Source organism: Anguilla rostrata, chromosome 3, assembly GCF_018555375.3.
Source record: "Anguilla rostrata isolate EN2019 chromosome 3, ASM1855537v3, whole genome shotgun sequence".
Taxonomy (NCBI): domain Eukaryota; kingdom Metazoa; phylum Chordata; class Actinopteri; order Anguilliformes; family Anguillidae; genus Anguilla; species Anguilla rostrata.
In genome coordinates this window covers 39,341,302-39,365,503 of record NC_057935.1, presented here as the reverse complement: position 1 = coordinate 39,365,503, position 24,202 = coordinate 39,341,302, and the positions used below count along the sequence as shown (strand labels likewise).

Below are 24,202 nucleotides of genomic sequence, written 5' to 3'. Positions count from 1 at the left end.
CACGCCATTAACGATAAGCATAGCTCCATAAGTAGCTACAGTGTAATGAATTCAGGGGCGTAGTCTGTGCATAATTTGAATAGGTTAATAGCTAATCGCGTTCGCTGTAACACGCGATGAACATAATAAATAGGCTAATATAATTTTGTAGTTAGCTAAATTAACATACCGTGTTAGATAAAGTGCTAGACTAGCCACTTCTCTCTTATGAATTAACGTTAATCCGTTCACGTGTCCGTCATGAATTTACCTAAACAGAGAGAGCGACCACCTGCGAAAAGTTTCCATTGCATGACACTCTCACATGCGGTCAGACTGTCAAATTAGGCCTGCCGCGGTATGCATGATGCTATGTGTGTGTCGAAGTTTTGATGCGTAGTTTTGGGAGAGCTATTGAAGCGGTCGTAGTGTTCCCCGGTTTTAGTACACAAGTTTCGTCCACAACTGAGAGGTGGTGCTGAAGGAGCTTTACTTTCCAGAACGTCAGCGTTTATTGTAGGCTATTGCCACTGATTTGTAGTGCTTTCATTCCGGACCATGCGGTCAATTTATGGTTTAATTCTTGTTGTCGCCGCCGCCACATTTTATCTATACATTCTGTCCTCTAACCTTCCGCTTGGACAGCGACATCGCCGGGAAGATGAAGGCGAAAAGTCTGACGACAACTTGGAGAACGACATGAATGTAGAAGAATACAGGTATCGTAACTTAATTATTTTCCAAATGTAAAATATTTGGAAGGAGCTCAATCTACTTTGCTCCGATATTGTGGAATTCATTCTTGATAGCCAACCAGAATTGGCTGAATACTGATTGTGAGCGTATTTGTTATAGCCTGTAGTGCTATACTACCCACATTCATTAATTTAACTTGTGTTTGGATAAAAGTGACACTGACTTCATATTAAGTAACTTGTTTAGGGACATGTAGGATAGATCGTTGTCTATTTATGTTTATTTCACCCGGAATGACCCACGTACGTCTCTCTCGCCTTGTCAGCTCGCGGTGACTACTAACGTTGCCTGCTTGGTGGTAGACTAAAGCTCAGCCTATTTGCTGTGTCTAGGGTTTTGAATGATTGTGCTAGTTTTTAAAACTGGGTTATGTTCCAGACAAAATCATATTGGACCAATATTAGTGAATTGAATAAAATCTGTTTCAGCAGTTATTGAGCAATGTTAAGATTGTAAAGGCTCTCTGTGTAAATTAAAGGGAATAAAATGAGAAGACCCCACAGCTCCGTCATGACCATAGCCAGACTATAGGCTACCTTAAATTCCGACAACTCCTATGACTAATACTTTTCATATAATGCTGTTTTACAGCAAATGTAGCCTACATACTACTCTTTCTTAACAAGAGCAGCTACAATGCAGGAGAACAGAATCGCTGGATTTTATGTATGTAGTTCTCAATAAAATGAGTATTGGACAAATGGCTGTAAAAAATGTAGCTCGTAGGCACTGAATTATGATGGATGGATGAAAGTGCATGTTTATTCAAAAAGTGCGGCAGCTCAGCCGGAGTAAAGTTAAATGATAGATTGAAATGTTATTGGTTTTAAATCAAATTTCTAAAGAAAGCACCAATTGAATGCAATTAATACAGTAGGAGCCAGGTGGTGGTTGGTTTTGTGTTTGACAATAAACCAATAAATAAATTAAGATCATACCTATGAAATTGCACGTGTCTGCCAAATTCAGCAAGCATGGAAGTGTCTGTTTAATTCTTAAAGGTTTTATTCTGTAAATTTATTAACAGACCTCAGGTATACATGATTCTTCAGTTTTCTTAAAGAGCGTTTCCGTCAGTGGTGTCCTTGCGAGTATTGCACGTCAATGTCACTTGATTCTGGATGATGTGACTTCCTGTCATTGGGGCTGAAAACTGACCTCTTTCCCTTTCACTTGGCCCCTTTGCCCTCAGGCAAGCATTGTGACAAAACTAGGACAACCTCTCTGATATCGTTCTTGGACTAAATGCTCTACCAGGCTAATTTCTGGCAGAATAAATACTCTTGAAAACTCTGTGTGATTAGCCTAGGAGCCATACCTGTGTGATTTTGGCATAGTGTCCCTATTCTGTCAGAAAATGTATTATTTACTTTCATTGAAACCCACTGTGAACGGTCACATTCGCCCAAAAAATTTTTATTTTATTTTATTTTATTTTTTTTTATTGTGAGACTAACAAGAAATATGATGAAATGATCTTGCTAGCGCTATGGCTTAGTCTGGGAATGAGGCTGCTATGTGATATGTATTTTGGAGTGGAGTAATACTCAAGTCTATGTGATCACAAGAATACCTTACATGTCCCTTAATGGTGGCTGAAGGTTGAGAGTAAGAATGAGCTATATATCCAGAATTGTTCCATTTAATGAGAAGGTTAGTCTGTAAGTATTCTCTTTTTCACAATGGTGTAGAAATAATTATTTGTGAGCGTAACTCTGAACTACCACAGTGCACAGGGAAGAAGAATAAAGGCCCTATTTGTTTGTGCTGGGTTGTGGCTGTGTCATTTTGTCAACCAATCAGCTTTAGGAATTTTCCAGAGGGTAACCAATAGACACACATGAAAATAAGCAAACTCTTCTGGGGTCTGTGCAATGATGTGGTGTTATTCTATTGGTCCACGTCTTCACTATCTGGCAAAATGGCTACATCGAGCTCTCGTGGAGAAATCAGATCAGGCCAGAGGGAAATTTTGCCATTCACCGTCTTCTCCCGTTTCTAAATTTTCAGCAACACCTGCACAACTTGTAGGTCAGGGAGGGGATCTCCGTCTCTCACGCCAGTTTCTCCACATGTCCTGCTGATGAGGCGCAGGCTGGAAGCCAGAGGGCGGTTCCTCGTCGTATGTGAGCTGGCCACGCTCTCTGACCAGTTAAAGGGATATAGCTAACTGAAATGCACTGAGAATGCCAGGGGTTTAGGAAGTGTCACATGGCCAGTGTGACTGATAGGTCAACCATGCAGTCCTGTAGTCTGTGACCTAAGAAGACTTAAGAAGATCTTAGAGATGCAAGGTGTCAGATTTCTGTTTGATGCCCAAATGGGGTGGTGCAGTTTGTATGCGTTTTTTTTTTTCACTCTAACTCAATCCTGGCTATGAGTTAAGCCTTGGCTTTTTGAAAATGCTGCCTAATGACTGAAATTAAGGAGGGAAATTTTCACAGTGTTGTTAAATGCCCAATGTACCTCTGTAATATAATCAGAATGGTAAATGGAAAATAATCGTTTTTGTATTAATGGATAGCAGTCCATGTATAAGTTCAACAATTTCTGAAATTTAAAGCGAACATACTAACATCTCTGCTAACGGTTCTTTTACAGGAGTAACAAACTAGGCAGCCGTCACCGGCTGTATCCCATCTGCTGCTGGTGCTGATAGCTGTAGACTCTCAAATGAACAAAATTTACAGTGGTCTTAGATTGTATGTTTACTAGATGTTGACATCTGTGTTGGTAATTATCTGTCTCAAACTGACATGGCTAGCTAGCAGTCTATTTATTATTGTAACTATGCCAATGATTTGTACAAGGAAGGATGAACACGGTTAAGTCTAGCTAGCAATCTACCACATGCTGTGTCCACTAAATAACATTAGTCCAGCTAGCTAGATAGCAGGCCAGCATGACTTTTAAAATAGTCAATAGTTACATTGATTAGGCAAGCTATATGTTTTGAGGTATTCGGACACTGCTCAGCAGTTCATTTCAATGTTGTAATTTTTATATATTCAAAACAGTCTGAATGAATGCAGTCCGTAATGCAGTGATATTACCACATGTATTATTAGTCATTTGGCTAATGTGTGTGGTTGCTCCCCCTGAGGGAAGAGACTGCATGTCCCTCACTCAGCATGTGTAAGCGGAATAAAACCTGTGAAAACACCCTCACGGTGATCACCAGTGACAGGTCACATGGCCTGGGAGCATTGACCAATGAGAGAGGAACACGTGGCTCAGCTGTAGCCTCTAAACATCACCTTAAATAACACCCCCAGATAACATTACAGCGGAGTTTCATCAGTGTACACCGGCAGAGGATTTTAATGTTTCCCTTCTGGAAGAACCGCCAGTGAAGCCCCGTCTATTTCTGGCCTGATCACATTTCATTCCCTCTTGCATTGGAAAGCCCCTCTGCCACGTTGCCACATCTTAGTGGACACTCAGAAACATTTCCCTTGCGTACAAACATGATACTAAACTCATTTGCGCAAGGGCTATAATAAACGTGTCCCTTTGACTTGCAGCTGAAATCAATAATTGTATTTACTCAATTATGTTGAGCTAGCCCTGTCTCTCAGCATAGCGCTACAGCACGGACACCTTTGTGGTTCCTGCGGTGCTTGGGAATGATTTTCGCGGGCTGCTGAGGGGTTCATTTGGCTAAGGCGCCGTGCCGCGGCGCATGGTTGAGCCGCACAGACTCGGATTGAAACCGGACCTTGCCACCGCCTCTCGAATCAGCGGCAGAACTTGCGCATGAATGTGCCTGTGGTTTCAGTTGGCTGGCCTTTTCCAGTTAGGGTGAGATGACGAGGTATAATAACTGACATTGAATCCTTGGAAAATGGACAAAAAAATACTCCCGTTTTCCTTGTTTCGCAGGATATATATTTTAAACCTCCTGAAGTGATTTCATTTCTATTTCATAGGTTTTCTATGTGCAAACCTGGGCCCTGTTTCATGAAGCAGGATTACGGAGTTAGCTGGATAACTCCACTGAGTATAACCCGGAACCCTCCCAAATCTGGAACATGGACTGAAGTAGAAAGCTTTTCCAGGTTTTGCTCAGCGCAGTTATCCGGCTAACTCAGTAATCCTGCTTTGTGAAATACCCCCTGGAGCCACACTGCGACGGTTTTGAGCACACAGAAAACCCCTTAAGCAGCCTCCGCATAACATTTCATTGCTTTGTTCACTTTGATTTAGCTCTTTTGTTGCTTTTTTCAGAATTTCATTCATTTATACATTTTAACTTTAATTTCAAAAAAAGTAAATAAAGTAATTTTACTTCAGTTGTAAAGCTATTTACCACTGAAATTAGTTAATCATTTAAAATGATTAACTAATTATTTTTTAGAGTATTAGTATGGCTTGATTGTGGAGCTATTTTCTTTTCTTGCAGAAGCTACAGTATTTCCAGCAGTGTTTCAAGGATAACAAGGATAGTGGTCATGTGTACAATACCACAGGAATACTGCTGTTCTGTCGAGTTTGGACAATTTATCATTAGCATGTAACAATCATCTGTCAAACTCTTTTGTGATCATTTATATTTTAAGTTGCAGCATATCCATTCTCAATGTGCTTTCAATCGCTTGTTTGGCTGATGAAGCTGTCCATTTTGTTTCATGTCTGTTGTTCTGTTGTGTTTCTCTCCAGTCTGAAGTTTCCGTCTGACCTGGAGGAGCTGAGGGAGCTGGCGGAGATGCTACAGTTCTACAAGGCAGAGCACAAAGAATATGTGCTGCTGCTCTTCTGCAGCGCCTACCTCTACAAGCAGTCATTCGCCATCCCCGGGTCGTCATTTCTGGTGAGTGCCCACGCATATCGTCTCTCTTTCTTTCTTTTATTTTACTCCCTTTCTCTGTTTGTCTTTCTATCACATTCTTTCTCCCTCACACACATTCTATCACACTTTTTCCTCTCACATTCACTCTCTCTCTGTCACTCACTCATGCTCTCGTATTTATGCTGCAATCACAAGGATCTCGGTAGATGGCAGCAACTGAACTACTGGGGTGGTACGGAGACAAAAAAGGCAGGACAAATAAAATATACGTTGCTATGGTGATATAATACAGGCCATTTTTTTATTGCTGTTGGTACCGCTCTTTTTCTATGTTAGGAAAAAAGGCAACAAAATTCATTTCTCGTTTTCCATTTACAGGCTGTGTTTTTGTGTTGTGTTGCGCCATATCCAGTTTGGAATTCTGTTAAATAGAACGATAAAGTGAAACCATTTTAAATTCCAATGGCAAGAGCAGTCTACCACTGCAATCAACAGTCTTTGCCGTCCTGACAAAATTTTACCATTGTGCTCTCATCCACTACTGACATTCGGTTTACTGTCTACCATGATGCAGGTGAATACAGCATTATTCTCTCTATAACACACCTGCACACCGACACATAAACCTGTGTGAGGGTTAATGTCCTCGTGGGTGTTGGAAGTATGTGAGGGCTCATGTTCTTAAGGTCCTGAAAGTGTGTGTGAAGAGGAACGTCCCCACATGTGCTGAAGAGAAACGTCCCCTCATGTGCTGAAAGAGTGTGTGAAGAGGAACGTCCCCACGTGTGCTGAAAGTGTGTGTGAAGTGGAGCGTCCACATGTGTGCTGAAAGTGTGTGCTTGGCAGGCCTCCCTGCATTAACATGGCCTACCCACAGATGATTGGGGATTACCCTTTGTCTCAGAGGGATACTCATTAGACACCATTAGGTCAGTGTACAGGGTTGAAAATTAGAACTCCAGGACTTGTAACATTTAAATTGAATACATTGGCAGTTAAGGATATAAAAAGCCCATTGCTACTGTATGTCACATGCGCAGCACTCTGCTGTAATATACTGGGTAATTATGGTCACACTTCAGCTCATGAGAGGGGCTGTAACCATTTTCAAGTTCACCGCAGACAAGCATCATGGCTACCGGCTGCAGTAATTATTAAAATTTACCTGTGGTCGTCTGCTTTGGCTTAGGACTGTTCCTTCTCTTCCTTCACAGAACATGCTTGCGGGGGCGCTGTTTGGTACATGGCAGGGCTTGTTCATTGCTTGCCTGCTCACCACTGTGGGCTCCACTAACTGCTACTTCCTGTCCCGCACCTTTGGGAAACACTACATAGTGCGGTTGTTCCCAGACAAAGTGGCCGTACTTCAGAGGAAGGTATGTAACCATCCTGTACACCCAGTCCCCCATCCCAGCTGTGCTGTACCTGTACAGAGAATCTGGGTGGTTTAGTGGGGTGAAGGGGTCTCCTCTCACTGCTCTCTACATTTCCTCCCATCTTCCATCTCTCCTCTGCTGTAGTTTACATTGAATTTGGCTTTATAGGTTACCAAAATAGAAGCATGTCTTCATCTGTAGGAATAAAATCCTGATCATTCTCATCTAGTCTGAAAGTGGCATTTTCAACCTTTTAACATTATTTTGTGGACACTTTAATCAGATCAGTGGCAACCTGTTGAACTCACACATTGTAGTTTATTTTTGTTTATGTATGAAAGATCGGAAGAGAAGTACTTCACTTTCATAATTAAGTGTCATTATTAAAATGGGATTTTCTTGTTAACATGGTTGTAGATAGTTGTTTTGAGAGAGAGACGTTCTGCCTTTTACTGATTTAACCCAATTATATATTTCTCTCACAGGTGTTTTATAAGGTTTTGCCAGAATTATAGGAGCCTTAACTGCGGCTAAATGTTCGCTACCTTTGCCTTATGTTGAAAATCAACAGCGTATGAACAATGCAAGTATGATAAAACTCCATGTAGTTTATATATCTAAAGCTAAAACTATGGAATCTAATGCAATATCTTATTTTATTGTTGGCTTGGTTACTTTAAAACCATTATAGAAGGAGTGCTTTAGTATTATGTATTTGCAGAATAGGCTTGTGTGACAATGCCCCTGTTCTGCTACAGCACGTATAACATAGGCTTATTTCCTTTGTGAATTAATTGATTTGACAACAGTAGCATGAAATGTGTCTTCTGTAACGGTAACAGCTTCTTCGTACTGTGAATTCCTACGCCTACGTCCAGCAGGTTTTGCGTGTTTCTTTGCTTCATAAGTCTTGTTATTCAGCTACTAGATTTAATTAGGATTTAGTTCTAATGAAATCCTGGCATGTTCTTGTCCTTGAGGACCTGAGTAGAAGAACTAAGGTTTATGTTAATTATGTAACATGAGCTGAACTCTCCTCATTCTCTATCTCTCTCTCTGTCTCCACTTACCACCTGCCACTCTTTCTCTGTTCCCCTGTGTACTCTTCCTCAGGTTGAAGAAAACCGGAGTAGTCTGTTTTTCTTTCTGCTCTTCCTAAGATTTTTCCCTATGACTCCTAACTGGTTCCTAAATGTCACGTCCCCTATCCTCAACATCCCCATCAACATGTTCTTCCTCACAGTCTTCATCGGTGAGCGTGTGCATCACTGCAACTAGATCTGAAAAGTCTAAAGCATCGGCGGGCATGTCCTGTGCCATCTTAAAAGAGACTAAAACATCAGTGAGCATGTCTGGTACCCCCAGTCTAAAGACTAAAACATCAGTGAGCATGTCTGGTACCCCCACTCTAAAGACTAAAACATCAGTGAGCATATCTGGTACCCCCACTCTAAAGACTAAAACATCAGCGAGCATGTCCGGTACCCTCTTCAAAAAAGACTAAAACATCAGCAAGCATGTCGGGTACCCTCTTCAAAAAAGACTAAAACATCAGGGAGCATGTCTGGTACCCTCTTCAAAAAGAGAATAACATCAGCAAGCATGTCTGTTACTCTCTTCAAAAATACTAAAACATCATTGAGCAAGTTAAGTAGTTTATATAAAAACACTAAAACATCAGTGAGCTGCAGCTTATTTTTTCAAAAATTTGAAATTCTAAATTTTGAATTCCTACCCTTACTAAATGTTCAATCCCTAATTCAACTGACAGGATGAATCCCATTTCTCAAATGAAGGCTATATATATTCATTGAAAACACCGATTCACTCTGGTATATTACTTTCACTCTGGTAACCAGCAAGTAAACCTTCTGCCTCAAATATACTCCTATCAACCCTCGCAACTCCACGTTTGTCTTCCATAAACTTGCAAAAGCGTATGCCGTATTGCAACAACACAATTGCATACAATACGTGGCTCCCCCTCTTGTGGTACTTCGTGGTTTGTTGTGTGTGTTCTGTTCGCTTTGCGCTTCGTACAGCGTTATGACTGTCACAACTACAGGCCGGAACGGAGTGCCCGCTAAATGACTCGATAAACAGTGCGGGTTTGTCTCTCTCCTCCGAAGGCCTGATCCCGTACAACTTGATCTGCGTGCACACGGGCGCCATCTTGTCGGAGATCTCCTCCATGGACGACATCTTCTCCTGGGGAACGCTTCTGCAGCTGCTGGCCATCGCCTGCGCCGCCCTGCTGCCCGGGGCGCTGATCCAGCGCTACAGCCACGCCCGCCTCAAACTGGACGGCCTGGAGCCCAACGGACACGCCCCGGACAAGAAGACCCAGTGACCCTCCGCTGCGCAGCCCCCCCTCGCGGTGTCTCAGTTTGAGGAGGGCGGTCCGAAGAACGTCTTAATAACAAATCTGCCGAAAGGCCTCGACCACAGAGTTAGACAGGAAACAGGGTTGAACTGTCTTGAAAATTGCTTCTTCTTTTTTAAACCGTTTCAGTCGTATATTGATAATTACCATGTTTACTGTGAGGAGTGATAGTGCTGTTCAGTCCTGGGACTGCTATTCTGAAAGGGCAGATTTGTGTCTGATTACCGTTCTGTGTTTTGCACCGTGGTAATACTGCTGAGCTTGGTATTGTGTATCTTTTCAGTCTGGAGACAGCAGGAAGATCAGGATGAGATTTGTTATACAGGAATTTATCTACAGACAAAACTGTGTGTGTGTGTGTGTGTGTGTGTGCGAGCTGTCTATGCCGACTATCGATTGTCAGTTTCTGTGAAATCAAACTCCTTCGTCTCTCAGTGTGTCTGCTGACCTCGACATTGTCCCATAGGTCCCACGGGATATGCGTTCAACCACTCCAGCGTCCACACTGTAGTCACGGCCACGCACTGGGATTGTGGGATTTTGGTGAAACGGTGATCAAGCAGGTGCCTTAATGTACTTAATGTCTTGATTCATTCCCTGTTTTACTGCAGTGGTACAACTGCATGACTAACTCAGAGGACAAGCCCATCCACCTAAGCCTTGACTGCCTTCTGGTTGAGTACAGAACATTGTTCATTTAGCTTCAGCATATATAGCAGGGATCATCAACTCTGGCCCTTGAATCCAAATCCAGCCCTGGTTTTCTTTTCTCCCGGGTAATTAGTGCTACTGATTGGCCAGACTGTCTTCACACCTGACTCCCAGTCAAAGGGAGGGTGGAAAACCAGCCGTTCTCGGTCCTCAAGGACCGTAAGTTGCTGATCCCTGATATATAGGATGCACAGACATGCTTCCAGGCAGCCTTTGTGTAAGTCGAGATTTTTTACAAACTTTGAAGTGTCACGTAGATGAGGTAGAAGGATTTCAGTTTTTCCAAGATTTGCTTTAAGGGTATTGCTCTGCATATACTTTTCTGAGTGGATGTGGCTTTCATATGCCTACCTATATTGTTACTATGTGTGGATGTGGCGTTCTATGTCTTGCCTAAACTGTGGATTTGGAATTTTGTGTGTTTTTAAATACTCACTTTTGTTACTATAGCAACAGCACCATACATGGCATTTACTAGTGCCAATGTGAAAGATACATTTCCTGAAATGTTTTTTAATCTTTTGAATGAGAACAGATGTATTGCACTCATACAAATTGCACTGAAAATGTATGAAGGCGGCATTGCAAGCTTGTGAAAATATATAACAATTGTAGTTTTGTATTAAGTATATTTATTATGCCAGTGTAGAATGTCCCTGTAACTCCTCCTGGGTGGACATTAATTGTATGCACTTTCGACATTTTTTTTGCCAAACTTATGTTGCCATGGCACCTCTGAATGTATTTTCAAATGCTCTAGACCAGGGGTTCTTAACTGGGGGTCCACTGATCCCTGAGGGCTTTGAGGGGATCTGTGAACCGGTTGGAAAATGTGTATTTTTTTACTTTGATCTCCTTCCTCCTACTTAATGTTTTTTAAAAAAAGAACCATCTCCGATAAGTGTTACGGATTAAATAGTTGCCAATTATTGAAAAGGCAACACTTGAAAACCAAAATTTTCCATGTGCACTTCTGACCAAGAGTATCTGGATTCCTGATGCACCACGCTCAGATTCAGCATTCATCTCTCTCTGTTTGTCTGGTTAATGGTCTGGTTTGTTTGGCTGTGTGAGTGGAGCATAAAGTCTTAAGTCATTCAGCTGTGTGAGGATCATCTCAGCTGTTGTTTCTGCCAGTGTTCACTTGGCACACGCTGTCTGGCAAACCTTTCGGGCGCACAAAGCCAAGTCTTACTGCATTTGTTCACATGTACTGTGGTGCTTTTATATTAAAAATGTCAAAGTACGTCTTCTTTGTTGTACATTCTGTTCCTGAGGAATTATCCCACATCCTGCTAAATGTAGCCAACACACCCATTGCTACATTGCAATACAGATTAAGAATAAAGACACATTAAACACACTTAATGTTTCTACTTCATTACCCAAAACAATTAAAACACAAAATACACTGTCAGCTTAATTGACATCACGTCAAATTGCAGTTTTATCAAAAGGGCATAAGATTTTTTTTTCACTGTCACAGTTTCACAAGGCTGCTGACAGAATGAATAGACATTGCATTAAACCGCATCGGTTTAAAGCAGTTTGTTTATTCTCGTAAATTCAGTTCATGTAATCTGCGTAGACCGCTCTGAAACGTGAAGTAGTTAGAATGTTTAATCATAAATCCAGAGTAAGCGTGAGTGTAAAGATTTTCAAGGTCAAAAAAAACAAAATACCCGCTCCCCCCTCCCCCCCACCCATGCAAAGAAAACAAACAGACAAAATAGAAAACCTGACAAAGCAAACCATCTTCTCAAGACTTTATTGCTCGTATCTAGGTTGGTCGGCAGTACAGTTCACCCACATTCAAAACAAAAACACAGCTATGACCAGAGGGACCAGGATGACTCTGTCATTCCGGCTCAGGTGATACATGGTAGACTGGAGAAATGTGAGATTCTCACCCAGGTGCTGAAAACATCAAAGGAAAACTGCAGTGGTGAAAATTGCACTGAGGAATGGGATCTCGCCTAAACTACAGCTGAAGTGTGAAGCAGAAGGTCCTTTTCACAGTCACGTCTCGTGCAACTTTCTCGCTTCTTTGTCCGATAAGAAAAGCAACCAGGAAGGTGTGCGTTGGCTCCTCAGCTAAGTCGTATTAAAAACTTGAAAATGGCCGCCGCCGCCCTGGACCCCCACATGCTAAAAGAGATGGACTCGGTAAAGGATGCGTGATAAGCTACATCACGATAATACAGCCTCTGTGATCCACCACCACAGGACAAGGCTCATCCTTCCAGGACCCTGGTGTCACCTGATATCAGCTTTCTATCAAGGCATGTATCAGGCTAAACTTCACATTGTTTTAGTGCATCTGCAAGCAAGCCTGCAGTTTGTGCACAGTTCCATTCTACGTCTTCACTGAAGAAATGGGGAGAGGTGTGGATGAGGCAAGCATACACAAACAAAGATGCTCCACCTCCTCTGACAGTGCAGTCCACAAAAGCCCAATGCTCTGGTGGGTTTGTCCTTCACTAAAGGCTCAGACAGGGCCTCATTATGGACAACGCAAATGAACTTCGCTCCACATGGTGCCACACTCCCACCACTCCTCACAGCGAACCGGTATTACCAGAGCACTGAGCACATGCTCATAAAACTCATTCCAATCATACCCAACCTTTAGCTTAGCTGAGCCCAGAGAGGAGCCAATCAGAATAAACTAAACTATTCTTCTGAAATGCTACATTATAGCAGAGTGTCAAAAAAGCAAACCTATCCTTCAACCAGGGTGGAATAAATGTAATTCAACATTCTATATCAAAATTTCTGTTGAACGTTGTACTGAAAAAATCTCTAAAAACTATAAAAATCCAAAACATTGCAGGAAAAGTTTAAAACCACCAAATATCAGCCCAGTGCTCATACGCATTTGTTCGGCCAAAACTGCCAGAATCCTCCAGACAGGCTCAGTGCTGATCTCCAATCGCAATCACACTTCAGACATGTTCACCTGAGATACACCTGTCAATCATCACCCTGCCTTCAGTAGCCCACGTGAAACAGCGTGGCCTCCTGAATCAAGTTAGTTCTAGAGGATGGCAGACAGTTCTTTCTGCCTGATTGTAGGCATGGTTCAGGCGTTGCACTTTCAGATCACTTCATACAGCACAGCATGGCGAGGTGTCGATAAACTGAAAATACATTCAACAAAGAGTCGTTTCAGTTCTCAGTCATGTGGGACTCTTTGATCGTGTCAAGCTACGCTAATCAGTGCTCTGGAGAATTTGCTCCAGTTCCTGTGAACGGTGGCTAGAAAAAAAGCAGGTGCTCCTTAACACTCCTTAACACGGTAGCTCCACAGTAACACAGATGGAAATCCCTTCTCAAAGCGGAATTCTCTTGCCGTTTTAACTCGTGTAAGATTTCAGCGTCCTCAAAAATCAGAGAATCCGCCTGTCTTACTGAGAATGCTTATGAGTGACTCTCAAAGCAGATATATTGTATTTTTACAAAGGTATGCACCATTTTAGCCCTCACTCCCTCCCCTATTCTTCAATTTTGACAGGGCTGACCTGTGAATGCACATCCATTGTGTTGTATGCTTTTCCTGTAGGTGGATGAACTGAATAGACACTGAACAAAGAGCATAGCCATTGCATAGCCAATGAGGTCCTCAAAGGACAACAAAACACAATTTACAAATCCCTCGGCCAGGAGTTAAACCCTCTGACCATTCACCCAATCAGCCCCCCCCCCCCCAGACTAGAGAGACACAAATTAGGGGCCAAGTGCACATCACAGAAAGGAGGAAGTCTTGACCACTGCTGAACGAAACCTCCAACACCACCTATGTTCTCCTCTGCTGACGTTTCTCTGCAAGACACAAGAGCAATCCTCTCTGTTCTAAAGTTGTCAACTGTGCTAAATTTATTAAGTCACTCAAACTGAAAGGTAGCCAGGCTTGGCCTCTGAGAGGTAAAACACATTTACAGCACATCAGTAGCATAGAAGGTGGATGAGAGAATTGTTTAACGAAAGAGCTGAACAGTTCAGATTCCATAGACCATGAATGAAGCCAAAGACATTCTTTAATTCCTGTCTCTCAGAACGCAGGTGAACACAGAAAAAATGAACTCAATGCATTAGTGCATTAGTGACTCTATTATACATGTTTACAGATACAGTTCTTTCCCCCATACACAGTGACAGCTAGTCTCATCTACAACTGTAACATACTACAGAGAAGACTAGACCATTACATTTTGTTCAGCAACCTGCCTGTGCATTTCTGTAGCTTTCCACCTCTTCTCCAAACACATCGTACCTGACTCTATTTAGAGTCATACTCAAATTTCTTTTTGATATACTATTTCTGATACATTTTTACAGAACATTTGCAGTAAAGAAACTTGGACTTGCAGTCTGCTGGTACAATTGCCTCTATTTTCACGGTTGTATTTTTCATGTTTAAACTTTTTGGGTGCATTTTTTTCCTTTGATCAAGATACAGACACATTTGCATTCACAACCCATGAACTTCCACCCTCCACAATTCATTCAGCAAAAATAACCATCAGACTAACTGAGGTCAAGATGTCCAGCCAAGTGACTGATAACAACAACACAATTTGAGCTGCTTGGACACCCAGTCTCCCAAAATAAGTAGGGTAACCCTGAAAGTTTAGACTAATTCTTTTTTCCTTGGTTTTTTTTAAATAATTTTTTTATTAAAAATAAAAAAATGTTCAAAACTATTCGTTTACAAGGCATACAAAATGTGGAAACGGGGAATGAAAGACAGACCTGAGGTAGATCACAACACTCACATGCGCACCGTTCACATCCTGACCAAAGTAATGCTGGGATTTGCTTCTTGTTCTCATTATTTGGAATTGATCATTTACATTACCATTAGTCATATTCCCGTGTTCCAAATAAAACACTTCCCTTCAATGCAACATGTTTAATCTCCAATTAAACAAAATATCTCTTAAAAAATTTTCTTGATTTTTCTTATCAGTTTTCGTCACAAAATAGGAAAAATATATTCATAAATAGTAATCCTCTCTTTTAATATATATAAATATATACACGCACGCATGCACGCGCACACACGCGCACACACACACACACTCACAAGCACGCACACACATGCATGCATGCATGCACACACACACACACACACACATGCACACACACGCACACACACAGAGCGAGAGTCGCGTGTATCGATGCTGATAATGAAGGTTCTGGAAGGTGAGGCTAAGCCGAAGCTCACGGGGTGAAAGAGCTCGCTGCGATGTTTCTGTGACGTCTCTGCCCGCGACGCCAGGCTGACTGTTAAGGCTGAAAGCTTCCATGGTCATGAATGTAAAGCACTAAAGTACCAAACGCGCCTGCGTGTCCAGCAAAACCGCCGATCAGGATGGGAAGAAAGAAAGAAAACGATACCGTCTGCTGACGAGAGCCGCTGGACACGGCAGAGGAACTTTTTTTTTTTTTTTTAAAGGCTGCATATCGTACATTCACAGCTGTCACGCCATTTTAGAATGCTCCCTGATGGAGAGGTTTAAAGCCAGGCGCAGTCGTGTGGCAACACAGACCACGTTTACACTACTGCGCCCCCTGCTGTACACGTACGTACGTCACAGTTTCTAGTCATTTTTCACTTCAATGCAAAGTACAAGGCAGTGTTTGCGGTGCACATTCTGCTAAAACTGCTCCTTATCAAACAAAGTTGCACCAACTTAACATCTTGGTTTTACTGCAGTATATTTTTCTTTTTTCTGTCTATTTTCTCTCTCGGCAGTAATTTTGGAAATTGCTTTCAATCTCATGTCCCTACACAATACACGCATGTGTGTGTGTATACGTATTGTACCATTTTCATATTATTCCGGTAATCATCTTTCTGACCAAAGTGGAAGTTGCTATCAGAACGCTGCTCAGTGACATTCTGTCAAAATTGAAAAGTGAAAATTACACTGAAAAAAACTGAAAGTCATGAAGGAAATGGAAGCTAAGAGACAGTGAGAAACGTAAGTGAGGTTAAGCAAAAAGACATGAGAGGGACTGTCTCCCTTGTGTTGGCACACACACAGGTTCCGTGACAAAGATTCACAACAATCCACTAAGACTATGAACATTTCCTACTTTTTCTGTCTGTGTTTAAATGGCTGGCTGTGTCCTCTACTGCCCACGTTGGAACACTTCAGTTCAAGTCTAAAAAGCCCACTTTAGTCTACGACAAAACAGACTTTGTTCTCCTCATTTATATGTATATGTTTATATATAGTTCCTTATTTTTATTATATTGTTATAGCATTAATATTGTTCTCCCCATATACAGTGAGCTCCATAATGTTTGGAACAAAAAAAACAAAGACATATTTTTTGTTGATTTGGCTCTATACTTTTAGATTAGTGAGCAAACACTTCACATATGGTTAAAGTGCATATTTTCAGCTTTTATTTAAGGGTATTTTATACATTTTAGTTTCGCCAAGTAGAAATTACAGCACTTTTTTATAAATAGTCCCCCCATTTCAGGGCATAATTTCTGAGACATAATGTTGCATATCCTTTGCATCGATGACTGCCTGAAGTCTGTGACTCATAGACATCACCAGGTGCTGAGTATGTTCTCTGTCTGGCTGTTAGATGAAGAACCGTCCAATGAGTTCGGAGGCATTTGCTTGAACTTGAACAGATAATATGCTTCTGTCTATTAGCAGTTACATCAGGCACTTTTAGGTACTTCTTAGCAAACTGAAACTGGCTATCATGTTTTTGCAACTAACTAGTGGTTGACATCTTGCAGTGTAGCCTCTGTAGCTCTGTTTGTGAATTCTGTGGACTTTAGTTACTAAACACGTGCAGGCCTGCCTTCTGAAGAGTGTTTCTGACCTGTTGGACAAGTGTTCAGGGGTCTTTCTTCGTTATGGTTAGAATGCTTCAATCATCAACTGCAGGGGTCTTCCTTGGTCTACCAGGCCCTTTGTGATTACTGAGCCCAACAGTGTTCTATAGGCCTAAGGTTTTGACTATGCAGCTGACTTTTGTTTTCTTATTTCTCAGCCTCATAATGGCTTAACTTAACTCTACATAGTAAAACCAAAGCGTATAAAAATAGCCTTTAATAAAAGCTGAAAATGTGCACTTTGATTCAAAATTCTAAAATTGAGGAGCACAGAACCAAATCAAGAAAAAAATAACAGGTCTTTGTACCAAACATTATGGAGCTCACTGTATGCATGTATGTATGTATGTATAGTTTCTAATATATATTAATACTGCTAAGCATATCAATCTGAATGTCAAAACAGTCTAAAAAAAATTTCCTTTCAACCACGACCCCTCACCCTGTCCAAAGTTCCCTCCATTCCTGCCCGTCATTGTAAACATTCATTAACACAGTTTTTCTCTTTTACTATTTCCATTAGGCCTATGTTAGTCAGGGCAAGTCAACTCTTTACTGTGTAAGTAGAGATAGCAGGTACCATGTCTTGGCCTTTTTGTCCTCTCCCTATTTTGCTTTTACAAATGTCACCTTTACACTCCCCCCCCCCTCTCGCCCTCTCTGAACTGGCAGCCTTTGGCTCACACATTCCTCGATAAAGTTCTTTGGTTTTGTTCCCCGTGCCACTGGTCCGCCCCCTCGGTCTCTCCCCGGTTGGAAGGGCTACATTCATCGGCTGATGATCGCTGATGCTCGCTGGGGCCGCTCTGGTGGTCACTTGGAGTGGTGCGGCGTGGGAGCTCCCTGCTGATGTTTCTGTTCCGACTGTTTCACTTGCTGTATAATCTCTCTGATCTTTCTCTGCGCTGTCTACGGAATCGAGACAGGGAGAACAGCTCTAATATGGGACGTGCTCAATTGCAAGTGAGCACATGAGTACTTCAGTGGTGAACAGAAAAATATTATTGTGATAGGTTCAAGCTGACACCAATGCATTTCTCCTAAAAAAGCAACTTTTTTTTAGCAATTACAGAATTCCATTGGCTTAAAAAAGAACGAATAAAACATTATAAAAAGAAGTATTCCTGTTTTATATCTGTTCAGAACATCTGCAATTCTACCCTGTTCCAAAAAACACAGAGCGTTTGTAAACATTTTTCTTGAAGAGCAATAAAAAGCCTAATTAAGGCAAAGCTGGAATCAGAAGATTGTTAATTAATAGCAGATGGGGCAGACAGCACCAGATAAATTTAGGAGCACATTCCTTAGAGCAGTCTGGTCTGTAGTACACACACATAGCCTTCACGCTTTAGCCCACAACACTAATAACATTGTGGCAGGGCTCGGTTTGTGGGAGAGGCTCAGGGCAATCGGAGGACCACGCCTACTATTTAAGTAGGCACACACACCTGGAGTGCATCAATAATTAATCCAGGTATTTAAAGTGTGGTTTCTTCCCAGTAGGTGGCTGTGACTGGGGAAAAATGCAACCTGAGAGAGAGGAGAAGGTTCCAGAATGTAAAAGACTGAAAAGTAGTTTTGTAGAGTCGGTTATTTTTGTCTTTGTTATTTTAGCTTGTTGTTTTAGTTTATTTCTTTTGGAACTTGTGAGGGGGGAAGAGTGAAGACGTCTGTTTATTTGATTTCATGTTTGCGTGGGTGCGGTCTCTCTCTCTCCATGCGGTGTTCCCCGGCACTGTCGCATCTCCCTCCCAGGGGTATCGCGCTGGCGTGACAAACATGTTTGTGTTGGAGACATGCGTAAAGTGCACAGAGAGAGAAGCCTATTCTGAAGGCTCACTAAGAGAGGCAGTGTACTGCACCGTGTGCCATTACTAATGTATTAAACTGTGCTATCTGACTACATTTCATGGCCGTGAAACAGCACTTGCATACTTGGTCTCTGAACAGACCACAAAAACAAACACAAGTGTATAAACGAATGAGTCACGTTGTCCATAGCCCTTACCTGACTGGCAAAGAAATGCCCGATAATTTTTACAAAGACCTCGTCGTTCTCATCTGGAGTTTGGTCCCGCGGCACAATGACCTCAGCGCTCGTTAGATTCTGCAGCTCGTTAACCTGCAGGGGGAGACATTGAGCACTGCTGAGCCGAGTCCTTTCCCCCTCCTCCCCTTCCCTCCGCGAGAAAGCCGCCGAGCCGCGGCCAATCGCGGCCTTCGCACGCACCGTTTTGCCGCCCTTGCCTATGACCCGTCCGGCCGCAGTCGAGGGGACTTTGATGTGGGTCTCCAGTTTCACCTCTTCCTTTGCCGTGAAGAAGTTCTCCTCTTTCAATTTCCCAAAGATCCTGCCTTGAGCCTGTTCACAAAACAGCAGTACAGAAACTCAATTACAAGCGGCACTTGCTCACACGGCCTGCGAAAGGCCATGTTCTGTTAGCAATTACAAAGCTACCCCTACCCCCGAGACATCCACAGGCCTCTTGCCTCTCATGTGATATTGCCCTAACCTGTGAGGGCAGAGGCGTACCGCTTCAGAAAAGCACAGGAAGTACAGAAGAGGCTTCACCTTAAACTGGGCCTCAGGGGGTCCAGTGATGATCACCATTCTTTCAGGGACGTCAGGAGTTTCTGCGGGGGCAATCTGGAAATGCACAAAGTCTTCATCGGCAACCCCATTAAGACTGCGTTGATTTAATCTGACCCTGACCGTGAAAGCCTGTACCCTCTGGAGGAAAACCACATTACACTCTAACCATTGTTATCCAATCACAGAAAGGCAAGCTAATACCCACCCCCTGGAGTAAAAAGTTACAAGCATCAAGTTACAAGGATCAAACCGAGCAAGTCCGCGGACTGGGTGATCAATACATCCCCAGGTTGAGGCCTTCATGCTATAGTATAATGGGTAAGGAACTGGGCTTGTAACCTAAAGGTCACAGTTTTGATTCCTGGGTAGGTCACTGCTGTTGTACCCTTGAGCAAGGTACTTCACCTGCATTGCTTCAGTATATATCCTGCTGTATAAACAGATGCAACAGAAATTCTATGTAAAAAGTTGTGTATGAGCATCTACTAAATACCTGTAATGTAATATAATGCAATGGAGCAAGCCAAGTCCCATGCAAACAGACATTTCTTCTGTAGTTACTAGTTACTAAATGGATGGACTGCATTTATATAATGGGTGCGACATAGCTCAGGAGGTAAGACCGATTGTCTGGCAGTCGGAGGGTTGCCGGTTCAAACCCCGCCCTGGGCGTGTCGAAGTGTCCTTGAGCAAGACACCTAACCCCTAACTGCTCTGGCGAATGAGAGGCATCAATTGTAAAGCGCTTTGGATAAAAGCGTTATATAAATGCAGTCCATTTAGTTACTATCCTGTATCTCGCTGTTAGTTAGCTATTTGAATCCAACACTGGCCAGTTAGTAAAACACAAAGTCATAAACCACACACTGAGAGCTCCAGTAAAATGTTTCAGTCCAGGAAGGCAGGTATATGATCTCTTGGTGAAAGATCTGGTGACCTATGGGCTGAGCTATGTCTTTCTTCAGAGGCAGGTCTGACGGCGGTATCAGCGCTGAAAGTGCCTCCATGAGGGTGCCAGCCCCTCGCACCCTTATGCACACAGGCATGTGGGGAGACAGAGCCTTTCACATTGGGCTCAATGGGTCCACCTGCAGGCCCAGCTACCACTACCTCTGATACTCCTGTTTGTGTGGAAGGGACAGACTGCAGGCGAGGCCTACCTTAATGGAGGCACCAGCAAAGCGGGCTAGCTGCTTGATGTGCTGCCCCTTCTTTCCGATGAGCGCACCCACGGCCTGAGTCGGGATAAAGAGGTACACTACCTCCTGTTCAGGAGCCTGCTACACACGGATTACAGTTATGAGTAGGCATGTACATGTATATACATACATACAGACAGAAAGACAGAGTTACAGGCTTACGTACATACACACATACATACATACAGACAGAAGGACAGACTTACAGACATACATACATACACACGTACATACAGACAGAAAGACAGAGTTACAGGCTTACATACATACACACATACATACATACAGACAGAAAGACAGAGTTACAGGCTTACATACATACATACACACATACATACAGACAGAAAGACAGACTTACAGACATACATACGCACACACATACATACATACATATAAACAGAAGGACAGACTTACAGACATGCAGGCACACGTGCGCACCCAGACACATATGCGCACACACGCACACATATGCGCATGCACACGTACAAACCAAGATACATATGCACACACACACACACACACACACACACACACACACACACACTTTGTGTTTGAACAATAAGAAAAGGATGTGATTAAATGTAAAATGCAGGAAGTTATAGACCAGTGAGAAGGGGAAGTGGTCTGTTCACAATATAGCAGTAAAAGGTGTTTACACAATGAGATCTGAGCTGTAATAACTCCAAAATGTCCTCTCTTCAGCCAAACAGCACAATGCCAGAGAAACGAGCGACAAACCTTTTCCCACAGAAAACACCCTTATCAAAGCCTCCATTCAATTTGTTTCCATTTTCAGATCACATCCTTCCAGAGTCATGACAAAACAGCACCGCCAGAGGGCGCTGTTGGATTGCATTTGAAGCTGTGACTATGAAAGACCGACATTCGTACATTTCCCCTGAAATGTTAGCCTTTGTCTTAGAGAAGGTTGCCCTGAAACTCAATAAAATGTATTCTACAATAAGACAAATGGAGAATCTACACGTACGCTTGCTCTCTGTGCTGTGTTTATATGACGTGTATCATAAACTGATGTGCTGACAGGAGGTAATGGGATGGGGACTTACTGAGTGCTGGTGGGAAATGACGCTGGTAGGCGGGACCCCGTACAGGCTTCCAACATGCGACGAGTGACTCTGGAGTGACACAGGGATTTTGGTCAGAGTTTTCAACAACCAAAGCACTCACCTTCAGTCACTGAATAAAAACCCCTTTCTTCATCCCTTCCTGTGTCTTTCCATCCTTATACCCCTTTATCGCTTTGACTATCCTCTCTACCTTTACCTGTACTTTCATTCCACCATGCATGTCTCCATCCCTCCCAAAAGCTGCCTGTCTGTTCACACAGGACTGACCCCAAGCATCGCCTCTACACCTTTACAGCATCAAAAGCAGTTTCACAGGATCCCAGTGAACACAAATACACTCGCGCTTGGAAGCGTTTGGTTACGGGTGCGTTACTGGTCACAGCCAGCAGATGGCGCACTCACTATAAAGGGGCTGTATCCAGCAGCGGGCGCAGGCGCTGCTCCTCGGGGTGCCGCCACCGGGGGCAGGACCGACAGGCCGGTGGAAAAGATGCCTAGAGCGTTCAGGTTCAGACCAGGGATAAGGTTGGTCTGTTGCTGCGTGAGAATCAAGAAAAAGTCACCTGTCAATCAGAATCACAGCGAACAGGAACAGCACATTTCCTCCGACATCACGACATCATGCCACGTACTGTAATACACTACGTTATCTGCTAGATGGCGCTAAAAACTTTAGGATGTTGCATCCCTACACCGTAGTTTTCAGAAAATGCAGACCTGGAACCGTAGACATGCATATTTAACTAGACAGGCAAGCACGCCTTCAATTACCCTAAACTTGTGAGGTCCCGGCAGTAAGCCTGTACTGCACGTGTTGCGGGAAAAATACCGAAGCTCCCATTAAAGTGAAATGGGGATATCACACTTTTGAAGGCCAAATAAAACCTCCTCAATGGTATTTTGAAATGCGATGGGCTACCATTAAGCTTGCAGATAAATATGCATTATATAATAAAATATGCACGTTTTAATAAATATTTTCCCAACACTTCTCAACCAAAACAACCAACGTTTCAGAAACTGTTGCACATGACGAAATTTATGATGATAAAAAATGGACCGATGAGGTTCTCCTTGGTTGGTAAATCACCCTGGATTTCTACACTGAATTCAATGGGCAGCAAGCCCTTTTGCCCTCAAGCATGCGCAGTCAAGGCTGTTTCCCGTTACTTCCTAGGCTTCACTGCCTGGCCCCTCCTACCCTCTCCCGTTTCTATGTACGCTCTATGCCTGGAACACTCCTGTTAACAGGAAACAGCCCAGAGGCATGGCCCGCTGCTTAGCATAAAGGAAGAGGCGGGACTTTCGACTGAAGCAAATTACCCTGTGAACAATGACAGGCCACACCAGCACAGAAAGCTCATTTAAAGAGAAATGACTGTCTGACGGAGGCAGTTTTACGGGCATAATTAAAGCCGTAGTCATGTGTATATAAATTCGGCCTTTTGTGCGAATGCCTTCAGGCTGCGCTGTCTACGGTCGTCCGCACAGACTGGAGTACGGATGAAGCAAACGGAAAGAATGCGGCATCACTCATCCCCCCCCGGGGCCGGTGACGCTGCCGTTATCTGCGGAGAGCCGGGTGTGGAATGAGCGTGCCGGGAACAGCGGCTACGTCTCCCCGCCAGCGCAGCGGAGAGGGGGGGGTGAGTCAGGAAGGACCGCATCAGATAAGACACGCGATCCGCAGCCTGGCGCAGCCGATGCGCCGCACCACAATGGGCACTTGATACCCCGAGTGACTGGCACAGCCGTCAGCTGCTCCGCCCGCAGAGCCCTCCTCTCGTCCTTTCGCGTCTCCTCGGGGAAGCGCGCGGTCGCCACGGCGCCCGTCGGACCACCCCCGCCCGCCGTGCCCACCCGACCCCGTAGCGCCCACCGCCCCACCCGCCCACCCGCCCCGTAGCCCCCGCCCCAGCCCGACCCCCGTAGCCCCGCCCACCCGACCCCCGTAGCCCCGCCCACCCGGCCCCCGTAGCCCCGCCCACCCGACCCCCGTAGCCCCGCCCACCCGGCTCACGTTAATAGCAGCGACGTCGTTCTCGTAGGCCTCCCTCAGCTTGCGCATGATGTCCGCCTCCGCCTTGCAGCAGGCCTCCACGCCCCCCTTCACCGTGATGGTCCGCTCCGGGTTGTAAATGGTCAGGTCCTGTAAGCTGGGGGGGGGGGGGTGCAAAGTCTATTACACCACTTAGGGGGGGAGGGACGGAGACGGGCATCAAGGGCGTCGAATGACAGCGGGAGCAAACGCTCCCCAAGCTCCTGCTGCCCTCCCCAAACTCCGCCCCTCCCCTCCCGCACACCTGTGGCCGACCCCGGCCCCGGTCGCCTCACTCCAGGCGCCTTCAAGCGCCGATAAACCCGGACAGATCAGGCACGATCAAACGATGCCAGAGCAGCGCTGGGGAGTCACGACTCCACAGGAACTCATTCCTGCCGATCGCTGGACCTCACAGAACC

The 24,202-nt window shown here is 43.9% G+C and overlaps 3 protein-coding genes across 4 annotated transcripts in view; 1 reads left to right on the top strand and 2 right to left on the bottom strand.

Annotated features, from left to right (window-relative positions):
• tra2b (transformer 2 beta homolog) overlaps positions 1 to 24,202 on the bottom strand; it is a 174,793-nt gene that overhangs the window by 71,129 nt on the left and 79,462 nt on the right. The window lies entirely within an intron of this gene.
• LOC135250807 (transmembrane protein 41A-B-like) lies at positions 181 to 11,240 on the top strand. The gene is made up of 5 exons (XM_064327541.1): positions 181 to 698; positions 5,395 to 5,545; positions 6,739 to 6,900; positions 8,014 to 8,152; positions 9,030 to 11,240. The coding sequence occupies exons 1-5, from the start codon at positions 538 to 540 to the stop codon at positions 9,248 to 9,250; spliced, it is 834 nt and encodes a 277-aa protein (XP_064183611.1). The 5' UTR covers positions 181 to 537; the 3' UTR covers positions 9,251 to 11,240.
• The window catches only part of igf2bp2a (insulin-like growth factor 2 mRNA binding protein 2a), a 65,296-nt gene continuing 52,839 nt past the window's right edge, over positions 11,746 to 24,202 (bottom strand). Inside the window, exons 9-16 of one of the 2 annotated variants that reach the window (XM_064327536.1) lie at positions 23,763 to 23,898; positions 22,145 to 22,279; positions 21,722 to 21,790; positions 20,616 to 20,735; positions 19,435 to 19,509; positions 19,093 to 19,224; positions 18,871 to 18,984; positions 11,746 to 17,771 (exon numbers count right to left, since the gene is read on the bottom strand). In XM_064327536.1, the coding sequence (XP_064183606.1) occupies positions 17,676 to 17,771; positions 18,871 to 18,984; positions 19,093 to 19,224; positions 19,435 to 19,509; positions 20,616 to 20,735; positions 21,722 to 21,790; positions 22,145 to 22,279; positions 23,763 to 23,898 (877 nt within the window). In that variant the 3' untranslated portion in view covers positions 11,746 to 17,675. The remainder of the gene's footprint in view (positions 17,772 to 18,870; positions 18,985 to 19,092; positions 19,225 to 19,434; positions 19,510 to 20,615; positions 20,736 to 21,721; positions 21,791 to 22,144; positions 22,280 to 23,762; positions 23,899 to 24,202) is intronic. The other variant, XM_064327537.1, reaches the window with a different exon arrangement.

Coding starts and splice junctions, on each gene's coding strand:
- LOC135250807 (XM_064327541.1), top strand. CDS start 538: ATGCGGTCAATTTATGGTTTAATTCTTGTTGTCGCCGCCGCCACATTT. Junction 699..5,394: donor ATGAATGTAGAAGAATACAG/GTATCGTAACTT, acceptor GTTTCTCTCCAG/TCTGAAGTTTCCGTCTGACC. Junction 5,546..6,738: donor TCCCCGGGTCGTCATTTCTG/GTGAGTGCCCAC, acceptor CTTCCTTCACAG/AACATGCTTGCGGGGGCGCT.